General features: G+C 41.3%; 1 protein-coding gene across 16 annotated transcripts in view; it reads right to left on the bottom strand.

The window, feature by feature from the left end:
• The window catches only part of madd (MAP-kinase activating death domain), a 49,001-nt gene that overhangs the window by 5,066 nt on the left and 25,725 nt on the right, over positions 1 to 18,210 (bottom strand). For 3 of the 16 annotated variants that reach the window (XM_027281422.1, XM_019273404.2, XM_019273410.2), the window contains 18 exons: positions 14,108 to 14,216; positions 13,832 to 14,018; positions 13,166 to 13,316; positions 12,622 to 12,834; positions 11,185 to 11,235; positions 9,581 to 9,684; positions 9,419 to 9,502; positions 8,506 to 8,664; positions 7,803 to 7,923; positions 6,892 to 6,954; positions 5,377 to 5,497; positions 5,189 to 5,294; positions 4,979 to 5,089; positions 4,791 to 4,898; positions 4,519 to 4,683; positions 4,361 to 4,433; positions 3,748 to 3,854; positions 460 to 529 (listed from right to left, as the gene is read on the bottom strand). In XM_027281422.1, the coding sequence (XP_027137223.1) occupies positions 460 to 529; positions 3,748 to 3,854; positions 4,361 to 4,433; positions 4,519 to 4,683; positions 4,791 to 4,898; positions 4,979 to 5,089; positions 5,189 to 5,294; positions 5,377 to 5,497; positions 6,892 to 6,954; positions 7,803 to 7,923; positions 8,506 to 8,664; positions 9,419 to 9,502; positions 9,581 to 9,684; positions 11,185 to 11,235; positions 12,622 to 12,834; positions 13,166 to 13,316; positions 13,832 to 14,018; positions 14,108 to 14,216 (2,103 nt within the window). Of the gene's footprint in view, positions 1 to 459; positions 530 to 1,139; positions 1,149 to 3,747; positions 3,855 to 4,360; positions 4,434 to 4,518; positions 4,684 to 4,790; positions 4,899 to 4,978; positions 5,090 to 5,188; positions 5,295 to 5,376; positions 5,498 to 6,891; positions 6,955 to 7,802; positions 7,924 to 8,505; positions 8,665 to 9,418; positions 9,503 to 9,580; positions 9,685 to 11,184; positions 11,236 to 12,621; positions 12,835 to 13,165; positions 13,317 to 13,831; positions 14,019 to 14,107; positions 14,217 to 18,210 lie in introns of all 16 variants that reach the window. The other 13 variants (XM_027281429.1, XM_019273403.2, XM_027281426.1 and 10 more) reach the window with 9 other exon arrangements.

Raw genomic sequence — 18,210 nt, 5'->3', positions numbered from 1 at the left:
AGCAACTTGTCGATGTGATGAAGCCGTTTTATCTGAAATACTTTGAATTACTTAGATTCATTTATACATCAAGTGATGATTCCACAAGAACTGACAATGTTTCCTAAGATGCAACGTTTTAGTTTCTATTTTTACTTCTGCCTTTTTGTTGTAAAATACTTTCAGACTTTCCGTCCTCACCTTTCTTTCTTCACATCGTACAGACTTATTATTTCTCTCTTTATCAACTGCATGAAACGTCACTTTGCTCTAAACTTCGTGATTTAAAGAAAAGCACGTCCCTCTGAACAATTAATCACTCCTTAAATCACGCATGGACGTCGGCGTCTCGGCGCTCCTCGAGGAGAACCAGCATCCAATTCAGTGAAACCCTCATTAGCTCTTGTCAATACATTGGCCATGAAGCTGAGTTACTGCCGTGCCGAGTACAGGCCTAGAATCAATAGATGGTGTAATTACCAAATTCCTCCAGGACAAAGACTCCCTTCACTGTATTGCACTTTTTAATGTGACTCAGCTCTATGAAAACCTAAAAACAAACAAAAAACAAACAAAACAAGACAGAACATTATTAACTCAACAACACTGGATGAAAAGTAAACACTTCATATTTAACAAAATTAACCATGTTTTTAAAACTTGTTTTATTCAGTATGAAAGGTCAAAATAAAACAACTACACATGGAATGCAAGCTTTTAACAGCTAACCAAAGAAAAGAAAAAGCACATTATGAGAAGTTTCCATGATCAAACGCATACATGGGCGACGGTTAAATGAGGGTAGGGATGCATTTAGTCTGCTCAAAGCTCAAAAAACTTTGTTTCATCAATGAGGTGGATTATTTAGAGTCATATTTGGATGTAAAAACAGCAGAACTAGTTTAAAAATAAGAAGGAAAAACAAAAAGAAAGAGAAACGCATTTCTTTTTATGCTCAGAGATACAATATGGCCCATATGATGCATACATGGAAGTTCCATAGAAAAATGTAGGACAAGGACACAAAATTAGATTTGCCATACAGCTACAACAGTAAAAAGAAAAGACAGAGAAGAACAAATACAAAAAAATAAAGAAACAAAAAAGGAAACCCAATAAGATGTAACTGCTAATAAGCAAACACAGCAGAGGTTGTGTACCTTCCGCTCCTTGCAGGGGGAGAGAGCATGGGAGAGAAATGGTTTGGATTATTATCGGACAGAAGAGCACAAACACTCGACGACACTCCGAGAGGGCGCTATCCACAGGAGCCTCGTACGGTATTCAAATCGAGAATCTAAGCTGAGAAGTTTACCAGAGCCAATATGGAAGAAAAAAACCCATCACAAGAAAAAAAAAACAAAAAAAAAAAAACTGGAGGAATAGGAGAGGAAATAATATAAAAAAAAGAGGACTAGAAAGTTTGACTAGAGCTGGGTTCACCTTTGGTTTTCCTGGACTTTAAAACATCTTAGTCCCCCAGAGCCCTCCATGCCTCCTCCTCCAGCAACAAGGGCTGGCACCAACACCACTTGCTCACACAGCAGAACAGATAAATGAGGGGCAAAGTCACTGATGGACAGGAAATCCCCGCTACAGCGTGTACAATGTCACCTCCGACACCGTCTCCCTGCAGGAGCTGCCAAAAGGGCTGACCCAGCGCTCACTCGCTGGACATATTAAAGAATTTGGACATCCAGTGCTGGGGGAGTTTGGTGAAACTATAACTCAGAAAACTATCCGCCATGAGCTGATCTACAAACACTCCCAAATCTAACAACTGCAGCAAAGCCACTAATGAAGATGATTCTGGAAAAGTGGTGCTCTGCATCGAGCATCTCGTGGGTTAATTGTTACTCTCTGCCCCTTGCAATACGAAGCGCAAAAACTCAACTTGAACTCAAAGAACCTGAAAAAAGCAGAAGCAGCCACAAAAAAAAGGAAGTAATCAGAAACAGTGACTCAGCGCAGCGGCATATCCGAGTTAGAGGATCGGTTTCAGTTTTACAGTCGAGATTAATGGAATTTTATTTGTGATGCTCACGGCGTGAAAACTTCGATTTAAACCTGCGTTGACTGACAAAGAAATAAGCTACACACTTAATCACCTCTTCATTTGATAACAGCTGCTTGTTTGCACGTGCAGCAGACACATCTGGAGTCAGCTCTGTTCTGTCAGCCCACTCCGGATAGAAATATCTCTTTAGCTGGACAGGCGGTTTTAAAGAGGCATCGCTTTCTGCAGACACAAAGTGAATCAAAATGATTTACTGTGAATATTTTTATTACTTAAGGCGAGAAACTTTTTTGTTACAGCTGATCTCAAATCAGATTATTTAGCATCTAAACTGACCAATGTGGACGACGTCTGTGTGAACGGTTAGCCAATCTTTCGATGGTGTTATCACTGATTTCAGTTCAAAACAGAGTTAAAATAATTAATCAGTTAATCCATTTTTAAGCAAAATTACAAAAAATGAACTGATTTCAGATTCTGAAATGTGAATTATTTCCTAGATTTGGACAGTTGGTCAGACAAAACAACCTGAACGTGTCAACTTGAGCTCATGATCTGCATTTTTTTTTTCTATTTTCTGACATTTTATGGACTAAAGGTTTCATTGGCAAATTAGTTGCAGGCCTAATTTAACAGACATCATCACAGACAACCAACTGCACTGTGATTGGTCCATGCAAATATTTTATATTTTTCCTCAAAAGGTAAAAAGCTCTTTAACTCCAGAGGTTGAGTTGGATCATCAGGACAGTGAAACATTGTGAGCATCACAGATGAGATTCCGTTCACCTGCACTGTACTGCACTGAAACTCAAATATTCAAACATCTCTCAACAAACCTCAACAACTGTCTGCACGACCACGCCATGACATTTGTTTTCTTTCTTGTAATGTGGCTGAACTGTCTCTTCTTCCGTCATATCAGTTTAAAGATGAAGGACGGCTGAGGAGGAATACAACACCTCTCTTTGTGTTTTGTTTTTTAAAGATGTCTGAAGTGTCTGTTAGCTGCTGTGGCTCCCTCATCTTTCAAACGTGGTCGCGTCTCGGACTGTTCACCTACAGCACATCATTCAATCACAGCTTCACATTCTCAGAAACCTGAAGAAGAAATACTAACCCCGACTACGACTACCTGCGCAGATGTGAAGACAACACATGACGATGTTCGAGGGTCCAAACTTAAAAAATGTTAAAGTTGCTATTAAAATAGCCAATTATTAATGAAAAGTCTTTGCTCGAGGTCATCCGTCTTACCACTGATGCACAACACACACACGCACATTAACACTTCATCTCCTCCCACACAGTAAATGAACAATGAGGTTTGAGCACCACGGATGTCAAAAGAAGCTTGTGTGGAAGGATGTGTTAATATTGTTTTTTTTTAAATTGGGAAAAGCATGCATATGAACACACACACACACAAACAAACAAACAAACACAAACTGAAAAAAGCAAATCCAAAAAAGCAAAAGCACAAACAGGAGTTCTTCCTCTAAGGGTTAAACACCAGGACTGAGTAAAAGCCAATCAAACGTTGTCGCCAACATTTTGCCTGCTAGGTTTGAGTTTTACTGGCGATAGAGGAAGACGTCACGAGATGAAAGGAAATGATGCAAACAGGATAGATGAGCAGAAAGGTGGACAGAAGGGTGGAGGATGAACCATCATGAGTGACTTTTTATTTCCATGCCCTTGTGTGAGATGAGAAGCAGTTGTCTCTTGGCTCTTGGTTACTGGCCTCTTACCTGGCTGTGCATGAATTTAAGGTTGATTCCTTCCAGCGTGACCTGCAGCAGTCCACCTTCACCAGTTTTCATGTCCTGGACCGGGAACTCTCCGCCCAGCTCCGGACCTGAAGGAGACCCACGTTTGAGTTTACAGCGAGCATGGATAATAATTCCAAAATTTAACAGGCTGAGTGCGTGCAGATAGAAACATCACACACTGCTGCCATGTGGGACAGAAATGTTTAAACCTAAAATGTTATCTTTGTCTTAAACACAAAGTCCATGACTCCACTAAACTGTAATACTAACATAATCACAACACTGCAGCCACTTGACAGACGAGATGTCCCTGTATTCGTCCCAGGCTGTTTGTTAAGTCAAACAGAGTCATTATATTTGAGAATATGGGAGTCAGTTAAAACTATTTGAATTTTATTGACATATTGATCATTTTTTATATATATTTTTCAAAATATAAGAATTTTTTGCGGGGCCTTTTCCCTTTTTTACCAAAAAATTTATTTAACTGTGAGGCTGAAACTAAAACGCGTGTACTGTTAAGCCCGTAAACAATGAGCAAAAGTCCATGAAGAAAGAAAGAAAGATAGAAAGACGGCACAGAAACACAAACCTGGTTTTATGCTTTGCTGTCTTGCTGCAGCTCTCTCCATGCTGTCTTTAACACAGTAGTAGAGTTCACGACACTGAAAAGCAAAAGAGGAAAGTGACTTGAGTTTGTAATCGACATTCTCCTGCGGTGAATTCAATCTCAGAGATGCCGTTGCTCACCTTTTTGGTATAGAACTTGTTGAGCTGCGTCTCTTGGCCGTTGCGTCTCCACAGACACAGCACCTTGGTCTTGGGGCAGTAAGTCATGTTGATGAGCTTCTCGTACCACCAGCGCTCGTAGACCGTGCCGATGTTGCTGCGCAGGACTATGCAGTCGTCACAAACCTGAAACAACGATGAGTTATAATCGGTAAAAATAAAAATAAAAAAAAAGCGACAACATGCCTTCTACACGTAGCACGGGTACAAATGTAGAACTAAGCTTTGCGTACCTCCATGAAGAAGATGTCTCCTGTGGTATCAGTGCCGGCGTGTACAACAAATGTTTGCTTCTTGATGTGACGGCTTCCACTGGGCCTGATGGCGAGCTCACGGCCGTTCTGAAAACATAATTTAAATACTTACAAAGAATAAATAATAAATGGAGCTGAACAGAGTTCAAATAAGGACAGATATTCACCATGTTGGCCAGTTTGTCCAGTATCTCGTTGATCTCTTGGCTGTACGTGAGGCCGATGTGGGACTTCCCCATCAAACGCCTCACTTTCTTCCTGATGTCATTTTTGCTCAACTAAACAAACAAAAACATCCACAGGGAACAAACGTTAAGATATCTGGAGGTAAACACAATGTAAGAAAAGTTATGTTTATGACAAACAGGCCCCCGTACTTTCATCATCAGCATGTATGCGATCATATTGTGCAGCAAGGTGGCCAGAAGTCTGTCTTCATCGTCCTCCAGACGCTTGCGGTCATGGTCTCCTAAAGACAAGTATCTAAACATAGAAAAGAAAGTTTTAATAATCAAGAATCACAAAGCTGCAGTGACTAAACTAAAATCTGAATCATCAAGCCAACCTTTCAATCATCTCCTGGGGTCCCTGGTCCATTCCCATGCCCTCACGCTCCAACATCACAGCATCTAAGTAAGCGTCCTCCCAGAACTGAAGCTGGTCCCACAGTGTGGAGCGCTCCTTACCTGAGGACATGGAAACAGCACACATGTAGCTCCTAACACGTGGAAAGCTCTGACACTTCTGCACAATATAGCCACAAGCCCACGTTCTTTCATACCAGCTAATTTAAATAGATTAACTAATTAATTAACTATTAATATAGTGTTCTTATTGTTCATGTGACTTTCTACAGTTTGGTTTTAACTTCTACTGTACAAAATTTCAGATGGATTTCAATCAAATCTGATTTTAGAAAATGATCAAGCAGGTCTACATTAAACCACCTGTAAGCGTCAGTTAGACCAATTGCAATTACACATTGTAACGTTTCTTGCGTCATGTCAAAAGCCCACCACGCATGGCTCTGTCACTGTCTCTGTTCAAACCCCACCAGATGGTTTCAGACGCACAATGTTTTGTCTGCAAGACTTGGTTAATTTGCTCAGATTTTCCTGGTTTATGTGCTTCTATCATGAGTAAATATGCTACATAGTTGCAGAATTATTTCCCTTTTAGCTGTTTAGGGTATTTTATTTTGAAATTCCAGAACAGTCGCGATAGGCGGCCGTGGCGTACACAGAACGCAATGCGTCAGTGCCCAGTGGAATACAGGAGGGTAAGAGGTCTGTGATGAGGCTCACGTCCATTAGATCTAACAAAACCTTTAATTAAATTATCAGCTTATTTGCAATAATAATTTTGGGCTGGCATCTGATGCTGCTATTCTTTGTAAGCAGATCCTAAAATCAGATCAAACCTGAGTTGACACGGAAGAGCAAATAACATTTTCTTCTTATTCTAATTTAGAAATAAAGTTTTAAGCAGCCACAAAATTAATAAAACGATAAAACAAAAACACCGACAACTTAAAAGGATAAAAGAAATCACACAAATCATTTTCACGGGATGCAGAAGAGGAATAAAATATTTCACATTCTGTTTCCCCGCCTCGTTCACTTTGCAGTAACTCATTGGGTATCTTGACATTTCAATCTTATTCACATGCTCTCTCTCATGAGTGTGCTCAACACATAATTACATTTCTGACAACAAATATATGCAAACCCATGAAACGTTAAGCTTTCAGGTCAACACGGAAGTTAGTCAGAAAACTGGTTAAAATGTAAAGTGAATGTTAAAAGTTAGAGCGACGGAAATCACACACGTTTGCTGTCTTTGAACTCCCCGTGAGGGGAAACTGTGACCAGATTCTGCAGGACTGCTCATTTTTTCCACCCCTATCTCATGTTCAGAAACACACAGCTCACCAACGGACAGGAAAAACCCACATCACATCAGAGATTAAACACAGACCCATCTGTGTGAACACTGGATACACCCCCTCCAAACCCCCCCCACCCACACACATATATACATACATAGGAAAAAAGGGGCAAAGGCAAGAGATTAGCCCTACTTAGAGAAAAGGTTTCCATGGCAGCATCCTCTAGTTGATCCCAAACGGAGCTCTTATCGCGGCCTGGAAGAATTTCCCAAGAGGAGCAGCAGGAGGGACGAGAAGCAGCGAGAGAGCAGGAGGGGGGGGTTAGGCGAAGAGGTGAGTAGGTTTAATGGAAAAACAAGAGCAGAGAGCCGAGAACCACACCAGAGGAACAAAAACAAGGACAAACAACACATGATGCTCATTTCATCACTCATTTATAATCTATAGCTTGAACTTATAAGAAGGATAAAACATTCAAGTCAACAGTCAAGTAGATGAGCAATAACACCGTTACTTTTTTTAATATAATATTGACTTGTTATTGTTTTTACCTTTTAAAAACTGTAACCTAACAAGGTTGATTATCGATTGATTTGGTTTTGTTAGACATACAAAGTTAATTGCTTAAACTTTAATGTTAATGCTGCATGCACCTTCATTACAAATTTTCAAACCTCTCAAACAACAGTGAACGACTCATCAGACAGTTACATTATGGAAAGTTACATCAGAAAAGGAGCGACAGGGTATAACCTTTCACTTCTTTCACTTCTAGGTAATCGCGTGTTTCACTTCTGTTTTTGTCCTTTAAAAATAACTTGTTTCACGATCACTTAAAGTTCACTGTAGTTACATTAATGTGCGACCAAAAGTGAGAGCTTGCACAAGTTGTGGAGAGCGAAAGGTCACGGCGTTTAGCGGAAGTCTCTTTTCATATCTAAAGTTGTTTTTCTTCGACAAACAAAAACGATGTTAGTAAAGCAACGCAGGACAATCTAGTGACAGACAAAGTTAAACCCTCATCAACAGAGAGAGGACACCTTCAAGTTAGAAAAGTGACAAAACTGTGAGAGGAAGCAGAAACTAGAAACAGTAAGACGTACCCAGGAGGCCTTCACAAAGGTAGATCCTCATACTGATGTCCTCCATGGGCTGAGCAGGCGGCCCCTTTGCCATAGCGAGTACATGATCTTTCGCACTTGGTTTCAGAGTGTGGGTCTTTCCCTGTAAAGACAGGAAAAGGTTGATGTGTGTGAGCTAACAGCAATGACAATAAATAATAGGTTCATGTATTTTGATCATTGATAAATCTGTTTTTAAATGTTAAAATCATGTGTGCTGTAGATTCTAACTCTGTTATCCCAACAATAATCTGGCACTAATATTGAGCAGCACACAACTCTAGGTGGGAAATAGTGAGTTTGCATATTGGTGACTTGACAAAAGAGACATGAACCTGCCCGTTCACGCTTCTCAAATATGTAACAGAGCCATAAGCCGCTTTAGATGAAATCGCTTGTAGAACAGACAATAAAACGTCTTTCTGTCCTAAGACCAGGTCGGAGAAGGTTGGAGTGGGAAAAGATTTTCCATACTTAAAGTTTTCCAGACCCACAGTGCATTTGGAGCGTTTTGAAATATAAACAACTGTTGTTCATTTAAAATTCGACCCCCACCCTGAAAACTCCCGGTACCATAAGTTTATAGAGAGAGTTTATAGTTAAATCATTTATTTTATGTTGGCTATGATCTAAAGTAAGAACTATATCGTTTCCATATTTCACTGTAAGGGAGTTGTATACTTACAAACACTGTGCTGGTGGCTGGATTGGTTTCAATCTCGCTGTCAGACAGAGTCCCTCTGGACTGATTTAAGTGAGGGGCCATTCTCCCACCGAGGCCGTCTCCTGCTGTGCTGCTCAGGTCACTGTCAGCGCCGAGAGTCTCTCCGGAGCTATTGCTTATCTAAAAACAACAAGAGCCCAGGTGTAAGAAGGATACACAAGCGGTGGCATTTCACGTGCAGAAGGCACAAAAGCAGCTTTTGATTTTCATATTCATGGTTAATAAACACGTGTGATTGTCTTATTTCACACGGTCTGACAGCAACACATGTATATGTGCATTATTTTGACTACAATGCTCTTTGTATCACCTTCACCTGATGAAGGTCTGAGGTCATGGACAGTGTGCAGGACTGCTTCTTTACACAATTCCTCTAAATTCATCCTGACTCATTTTATATCTTCTAGTTTTACTTCAAGACACGTTAACCCGTTCACACACAAATTCACGTGCTGATGGCAGAGAAAGCCATGCAAGCTGCCAACTGCTCATCAGAAAGTAATTCTCATTCATACACACACAATCACAAGAAGACACTGCGGTCCATCTGGAGAAATTTAGATCTTGCCGATCTTGCCCGAGGACACATGCTGACTGGAGGGAACCGGGAATCAAACAACTGATCTTCTGCAGTCTTGTGGACGAGCGGCCCTACCTGTGCCGAAGCCGTCCACAATCCATGAACACACTGATAACAATATGCAACACACTACCCATTTTCTTATTTTCCTCTCAGTTTTTGACTGGATGACAGAAAACAAAATGGTTTGAACCACAAACATCATCCTGGAAACTGCGGTTAATGTTGTGAAACGCTGAGTAGCTGGAACAGAAAGGAACAGAGTGCATAATATCTGAGTTGGCTGTGCCCTACCACTGTGCTGGCCTCCGAGTCCTGGCTGGTGCTTCTCGTCAGGATCGGTGGCTCCGAGCTCGTTACAGACTCTGTGTCGCTTTTCTGTGAACACAAAAAGATGAACGGTAAAACCTGTGCTGCACACCATTCGCAGGTTGTTTTTCTTTTCCACAAACAAACCTGAGATCCAGACGTGACACTGAGGCCACTATCGGCACTGATCTGTGATTTCTTCTCCTCTGCATCGGCCACCTGGGGGCGCTGCTGCTTTGCGCCTTCAGACCCTGAAGGACAGACATGATTATGAGCAGCGTTTTTCATGAATAGGGCGACAGTATCTTCTTGCCTTACTGAGAGTCGCCTCACTCAAAAGCCAACACAGCACAGCAACACTGACGCTACGTTCATCTAAAGTGCCAAAGCCTCCATTTAAACACTGCATTACACTTGAGACACAGCAAAGCATACAGTGTAACACTACCTTAGAGCATTAAGTTTAAGAGCCTTAGACTGTCTCTAGTTAAAAATACAGGGTGACTATGACACATCTAATCTAAAGAGGTAAGAAAACTTGCTTCATTTCTGTATAAAATATTGACGTGTAACTGAATAATAATAGATCAGACAAAGAAGTCACAAAGGGGACAAGCAGGAAGTGCCATAAAACTGGGGGAAAAGTTACAAAAGAAAACAAAACTGCAAGAGCATGACAGTAGTTGTCAGAAAAATGCTGCAAATGTGGCCCAAGTTACACCAAAACCAACAAACAGACACAGGCAGTTAGGCATGCAGACAAACTTGGACGGTAAAAGGAAGACGTTTTCTGTTTCAAGTGTGATTTGGACTTAATTATTTTAGCATCTCAGTAGGTGCAGACGTGGTGACAAGTAGATCCTGACACTTCCTTCATTTTTTTTTTACGTCACTGAACGTTTGCAGAAGCATTTATTAAAGCCTTAAGATGTGGAGAATAGTTGTAGATACACAATTTACAGCAAGCCACTTGAAACTGGAAAAAATACAGTTAAAAGAGCAGGACAAGGGCAGCAGGTATTCATTTCTTCTCATCTTGATGCATGGTGGTGTCAAGGGGGAAACAATAAACACTTGAAAACAAAATGACACACTGCTTGAGCTTAAGCCAGTGACTAAAACATAAAAAAAAAACCCTAGAACAGTCCACAAGACCTTGTTCCAGATAAACATTTGTTATCTTAAGTTAATAAGATAATAAAATACAGCACTACATTTGCGTATGTTTTTGTATCATTACATACTGTATTACAGTAAAACTAGCACACGCTGTCATAAAGCCTGCTGGGAAACTTACCAAAAGACTGGCTGCCATCTCAAATCTTGATTAAACACACAACTAAAAAAGAGGGTGCAATCTTTCACAGTGATATATCTGTGAGAGATGTTGGCATATATAACAAACACAGTGAATTTAATAACACTATAGGACACCAATGCTACTGCATATAAGATTCCAGAGTCGTGGCAGTACAAAACTATCTGAGAAGCTGTAATCACCCTGATCCACGTCTTATTTATAGTACATCGTCAATCCAATGTCAAAATCTTGATGACACATCAAGACTCTTATACCTATGTGTTCTGACATTGTTATTAGGAGCACTCCTTGTCATTTATTCATGTGTAAACACACTGGTGAGTTTGAAAAAAAGGTGGAGACAAGGAGGTGGAAAAAGGTCAACAGCTGAACACCCCGATCCTTTTTCTTTATTTATTTTTATTTTTTTGGTGTGTGAAAAGTCTCTTACTCTGTGGTTTTTCCATAGCTTTTTGCTTATCCTGGTGCTTGCTCCACAATTCTACCCAAGATGCATTGCAAGCAAGGAGAGAAAGACAGAGAGAGTCAGAGAGCTGGTTGAAAAGGCATGTATGGTGGATGAGCATAAAAATCAAAACAAAACAAAAGAAGCATTGAGAATCTTAGTCATTATCGAAGAAGGTGTTTTGTAGTGTTTGCATGTAGCTGCGCTTCAATCTTGGACAAAACGGAAAGAAAACAAGTATTTTTGTTGTCAAGTTGGATCCGCAGTGTGTGACAGCTACTACGGTAACATTACAACACACCCATAGCTGCTAACCCAAAGTCCTGGGGAGCCACACAGTGACGTCAGAATGAGCTTCAGCTCTGACCACGGGCCACTGACTGCGTTTGTCTGGCTCTCCAGAGCAAAAGGTGAGATTAGAGAGATGGTTGACTCGAGGGGGAGGGGGGAAAAAAAGAGCATGGGATGGGGGTTGAGAGGCCGACTAGCCAGCAGGTGGAATGGAGCAGTTGCAGAAGCCGGGATGCAAGTCTCACAGCATTCTGTAGAATTGAAGGTGCAACTTCTAATAGGAAAAGAAGGGGTGCAGGTAGGAGAGGTGTCAGGGTGGTTGACTGAAAGTGTCCCCCGTATACAGACCCAGAATGATTCTCAGAGGATTAAGTGGAAAATTAAGAATTAATAGGAGATTTTCTGAGTCCGTTTTGATGACCAATAGAAAACACTTTCTGCAGTGCAATTTGTCTCTTTACTGGGACTGTTTACCGGGGAGTGTTGCTTCCACCCTCCATGCTGAGAGCAAACCATTTTCTATACAGCACGCCTCGCAGAAACCTGCAGTAAAGGCAAAGACGAGCACCGATTTGACCATCGATGCGCATACCTCTCGTTTACCCTCGTCCACTACTGCAGATTTTAGGTATTGGAAGACCAAAAGAAAGACATGCATTCAAGGTGCTAAGAGGCCGACAACAGAACTCCACAGAGGAGGCAAACGGGGGGCACAGATGTTTAAGGAAGGGGGAGACAAACACACACTGTCCAGCCTGGAAAACAGGGGAAATATTCCAGACACTTTTCAAGGCTACTTCATATCTTCAATAGGAATATTTGAACCACTTTCTGAATTTAGATTTTAATTACCAGACACAGAAACGCCACTAAAATGTTGGTATGTGTGTAAAAAATTTCACAAAGCCCCACCCCAGTGATTATCACCACTAGTTCAGGTCAAAGTGTGTGGAATATTATAACACCTGTATGAATCTGTCTGGGACAAGTGAAGGGATCTTTCTTTTGAGACGGTTGGAGGAAGGGGAGGGGTGGGAGGCTGGTATTTAAGGTTGATGAGCTTGTAGAGGGACGAGGTGGGGGGGGAATCTCACAGTGCACATGCAACCGGGGTTGGAGTGGTGTACACACCAATCGAGGCAATAAAGTTCTCTTCGTTCAGACTCCGGGTATCAAAATGACGGGCTCCTTTGCCCGTTGTTGTTGTTGGGTGGTGCGGCAGCTGCAGGTGGGGAACATTCAGGAGGCCCTGAGGTCTGGCAGTCTCCATACGACCAGAAGGACTCTCTTTACTCCCCGGGCTGCCAGCACTGTCTGTCGGACTTCGCTTGCGTTTTTCTGGGTCTACCAAGTTACCAAAATCAAGGGGCCAAAGACAGAGTTCATCAAAATGACAGGAAAGAAGAAAGGTGGAGGTTTAAAGTGGGAGAGGAGTAGTCTAACAGTATTATACAAAGATGAAAAGACAGTGCAAAGAACTAAACTTTAAAATTACAGTCAAGCATGCAGCTTAAAGCTTCGCATAAACATGAGCACGAACAAGTGTTAGTAGCCTACTGCTGTTATGCATCTAAGCACAAAAAGTCTCAAGAAAACAGCTGACAGGATTTTTAAAACCTACTTTATAAAAATCAGATAATACAGCATCCCCCTTGTGCCAAACATGCGGACGTACCTTTGGTTTGATAATGTGTGCGTGCTATTTCCAACAAGCTGAAGACACTGGCCATTCCTCCGAGGCCTGCGTTAGTGTACGAGTGTTCCAGACTGGAAACTGTGCACTTCAAGATGTCCAGCATGCCTTTGTACACTTTCCTGCTCACCTCCTGGAAACAAAAACACAGAAACAAGGTTTATAATGAGTTCAACAAGACACAAAAATGCAAGCTACATGACAAGCCCTGTGGTTTAAAGATAGAGGGTGTCATATGCTGCACAGACTATAATCAGAGACAAATGTATGAGCTAAAAAAAAAATGTTAACTTGATATTTTTTCTTGAGTTCTTGAGTGTTTCTGTTGATTATCAAGTATTGTATGGCTGTAAAATGCTTAATACACATTCAAGCTAAACTACAGGCAACTATTTTAATAACAGAATAATCATTTCTGTGATTTTTTTGAAAGTAAAAAAACAAACAAAAATTCACTTGGTTCAACATGTCAGGTCTGAGGATTTGATGCTTTTCTTTGTCACATAAGAGTAAACTGAATAAATATGGGCTGTTGGATATTATAACAGACAACTTTTAGTATTTTCTGACATGTTATAAACAGAGAGAAGAATAAAACTAAAACAATCATTATTATTTCTTTGGTTTTGTTGTCACGGTGTGTCTCACCACATCACGTATGACCTCCTGTCTGGCATCCTCCTCCGACTGGATGGCTCTGTTCAGCTTACTCAGCACGAAGACGCGAAGCTGCTCGTTCTCCAACAGGCGGCGCACTTTTTTCATGTTAAGCCAGCCGACTCCCTGACCGTCCAGAACACTCTGCACCACCTCCTTCAAGAACTGCTGGTTCTCACTGAAGCAGAACGACACACTTTCAGTCACCCTGACAACAACTTGATGCAAGTTGCAGTATGACTGTGTATTTCAAAAAGGATTCATCACCTCGTGTTGTTGACTCGACCCTGAGGAGAGGGCGACTCTCTCTTCACCGTTGGACTGTGCTTGATCACCGAAGACTTCTGGTCCACAAGTGCTCGCGGTGCACGCGCGCCTGGAAGGAGAACCAAAACGATGAAGTTATCTGAACACCACAGAACAAGAGAACCAAAATAACAAAACAAAACTGCACACTACTAGACAGTCAGTAGAACTGGACTGGACACACACAAAGGGCACTTGCTCACCAGGAACTAGTCTTCAAACTACTACGACATCAAATAGAAAAGAAAGAAGTTTACATTACTTTGTGGAGAGGACAGACACACCTGGGATCTACTGAAGGTTATCTACAGCTGAACAGACACATTTACTGGAGCTGCTAGAATCTATTATTACAACAAGAGAGGTGAAGGACAAATCAAACAGGACGTGGTGCGCACACACACGCACGCGCACGCACACACACACACACACGCGCGCACACACACACACGCACGCGCGCACACACACACACGCACGCGCGCACACACACACGCACGCGCGCACACACACAGAGGAGTCCAAATGGTGCTCTTGGTGGTGGCATCACACATTAGCAGCAGAGAAATGTGAGGTCAGATGGAGGACAGCGTGTACGGCAACTACATCGGGGATCTCATGCATGAGAGAAAATAAAGTGGATGGCAAGGAGAGTGAGCTACGCTATGACATCACAAGCTGACTCGTTTTTAAAATGTCACTGCAGTGCTGTGATGTGCTGTGATGCTTGGCATCTGCGAGTGAACCACTTGTGGGGGTTGGGTCAATCATTTTATCATTATCTTAGAATAAAAATATTAAATATTTAGGCAAGTCATTCAACTGACTCAAATGAAAATATATGACCCAGACTTCATCCATTTGAGTCCAAAGCACGGAGGTTTGGATGCTGCTTATTAATGAGTGTCCCTGTTTTTATACTTGAAAGATGTCTGAGATTTTTTTACACTGCTCTTAATAATCTCAAAGATGTCACACCCATCTCAGACAAAATAAATTCCCCTGATGTGAATCTTTTTATTCCATCTGAAGCTGGGCAGAGAATGCAGATTTTTATAAATGATGCAAGTTTTGATCTGCCTTTCATGCAACCTCTTAGACTCACATCGTACGATGGTACTAACACTCAATGTAAACCCAGAACCCTTAGTGAGTTTATTAAAGTAAGACCACTGTTTACTCAACAATATTGACAGAGAAAGGCAGCATTACTTTTTAATAAATGGAAAGTAAGAGGAAAAACATTAAAAATGCGTGGAGCGACAGACAGTGAGAAGATGCAGACAGTATGGAGTCTGTATCACAGATACTGTATGTCACACATCGTGTAAAATACTCCTCCAGTCATATTAAACTAAGCTCACTAGTGTCTGTAACAGTTTGGCAGCCGCGAGGTAATCAGGAAATCTGGAATTTTAAGACAGCCGAGCGAAATTTCCGACAGTCCGGAAACCCAACAGCCAGGTCGTTGATCATTCAGGCAATTAATCAGGTGTTCCCCCATCCGACTGCACAACAAACGACAATCGATCTGGCAGAAATCTGATGTCTGTACGGTGTCTGCCAAAGTCACTTGCACTTGTAGATGTAGTGTATTGGTACCTGATTAAACTCTGAGATGAATTACAGTCTGATACTCCTTTAGTCAGCCTAATATGGCTCCTTCCTGAGTAGCTCCTGATCCAATTTTATACCACCATCATTCAGCTGATTAATAGTAAAACAAGTAAACAGTGTCATGAACAATCCTGTGCAGTAACCCTGAGTCTCAGACATCCAACAAACTACATGAATCATGTGTATTTCAGCATCCTTTGCACTCACACCGGAGTCAGATTTCTGCATGTGTACACAACCCTGGCGATTAAAAGTGATTCTGATAATCAGGTTCGAGTTGGGTCACAGTTAGAGAGCATGCCCAACAAGCTTCAGCAAGTCTGACAATTTCACTTTCACTGCAGCACAATACACTAATCCCCAGTTCTACGGATCTACACTGTAATGAGCTAGAAAAGAAAAACAGACTTGTGACTTGCTGATTCTGTTTCTAAAAGCCATGAAAGGACGGGGGTGGAGCGCTCTCCAAAAAGACGAGGACAGAAAGCTTTTCTGATCTGACATCTGTCATTACAGGCTGCTTTACTGTCACTGTTCTGCGACAGCGGGGATCTATTGTTTATTATCGTTTGCTGGGGTGTCGTGGGGACAAGAAATCAGCTTTTACATTGATTGCACAAGCAGAATCTTTCAGCTGTTAGGTTTTCTTTATGATTTATTCTAAAAGTGATTGCAATAGAAACAGCACTTGGAACCCAAAGACTTTTTATGAGTATGATAAAAAAAAAAAAAAATACTGCAGGAAGACAGCAGAGACAGCTAATGGATTTTGTGCACCATGAATACAGCCACATATATCTCAGGTTAAATGAAAAAGTTTGTTGGTAACTCCAGTGGAGTCTTTGGCTGGATGCTTTCGTCAATATGTTTTGTCAGACTGCCTGCAGGTCTTGGCTAGACTTCAGACCAACTATGGCTTTTTACAGTGGCTAGAAGTGCCTGGAGGCATGTCAGTGGAGGATACTTTGAGGCTGCAGCTTTTTTTTCTTTTTTTAAATGGTCCTTGACTTTAGGGGTCAAATGATTTTTCAACCTGAGTTACAAGGGGAGAGATTGTAGTGAAGCCTGAATGTCTGAGCCAACAAACACTTAAATGCAACCGCACAAACAGGTCAGTGTGCAAACAAAGCTCGAAAACGCTGTTAAATGATCCGAACTGCAACAGATCACCAGCACACAAGTCGACAACAGTCTCGTTTTATGCAGCCGGGTTGAAACTGACATTAATAAATCCAGCGGACTATCAGACAGTCATTCACAGTCACAGTTATAAAAATGAAATATCACAAATACAACTTCATAACGTAGTTTAATGTTAACATTGTTTAAGGGGATTAGAACTTTTTAGAAACCAGAGAGCTTGTATGTGATTCTAGTATTGCCTGAGGCTTCAAATACCTGTCTGGATGGAGCGAGCCTAATTAAGTTCTCTAATGGACTAAAACCTAATCATTTCTGTTGTTGCTCTGCACGCCAGCACAACTTAAGATTGTTTGGTCAACTTGATGGATAGGAAACCATTTACACCGAAACACAAACCTAATTGTAAACCTGCAGGTACAAAGAAAGAAAAAGCTGAAAAGCCTCCAGGGAGACGGAGCTGGCAAACTCAGTAAATGAACTGTTATGATGTGTAAGTCTTCTATTAAGTTTGTCGAGCTTAATGAAGTGATTTAAGATTTTAAATGGGGCGGTCGCCATTTATGATTCTGCATTATGACACGATGGCAGCTCTGCAGATGGACCCCCCCGCCCCCCCCAAAAAACACCATCACAGACGAGGACTGGATGACTAGTTTTGATGAGTGTTTGTCAGATGGATTTCGGATACGCTTATCTACACAGTGTCTGATTTAGGATGCCAAGCTGCTTCACGTCTTCTGTGCCCATAGCTGTGAAACATTTCAATATCTTCTTTTATACATTTCCTATGCGCCTTTGTTCATTTAAGGATTTATTTAACATTTACAGCCTGTCCCCTGTTTTTAGGTGAATCACTAATGGTCTACTTTTTATTAATTCATTAAGTGACTGACTGTATTAATATCCTGTTTTTAAATTTAGTGCCTAGACGGCCTCCTGAGCTCCGTTAATGCCCTCATGTGTTGGTGTTACTACTGTTGCGCTATTATGTCTTGTATTGTTGTCTGTTGTGAGCTGTCTGACTCATCGTTTGTTGTCGTCCACTCGGGGGATTAATGAAATCTTTCTGTTTAAACAGAAAGACATAAAAAACGGTCAACTGCCTCATGAATATTACACTACCAGACAAACCTCACAGTATAAGTGAAGGGACATTTCAAGGGAGATTGAAAAGATGAAATCTTTAATTAAAAAAAGATTAATGTTTGTACTTCAATCTCATATATTTTATACTTCCCACTGCTTTTGGCAGACTAATTATGTTTCACTACTATTAAACCAACAAATATTCAAAGCCTCTTGAGACA

The sequence above is a fragment of the Larimichthys crocea genome, chromosome VIII, assembly GCF_000972845.2.
Source record: "Larimichthys crocea isolate SSNF chromosome VIII, L_crocea_2.0, whole genome shotgun sequence".
Lineage (NCBI taxonomy): Eukaryota > Metazoa > Chordata > Actinopteri > Sciaenidae > Larimichthys > Larimichthys crocea.
This window is presented reverse-complemented; position numbering and strand designations above follow the sequence as displayed.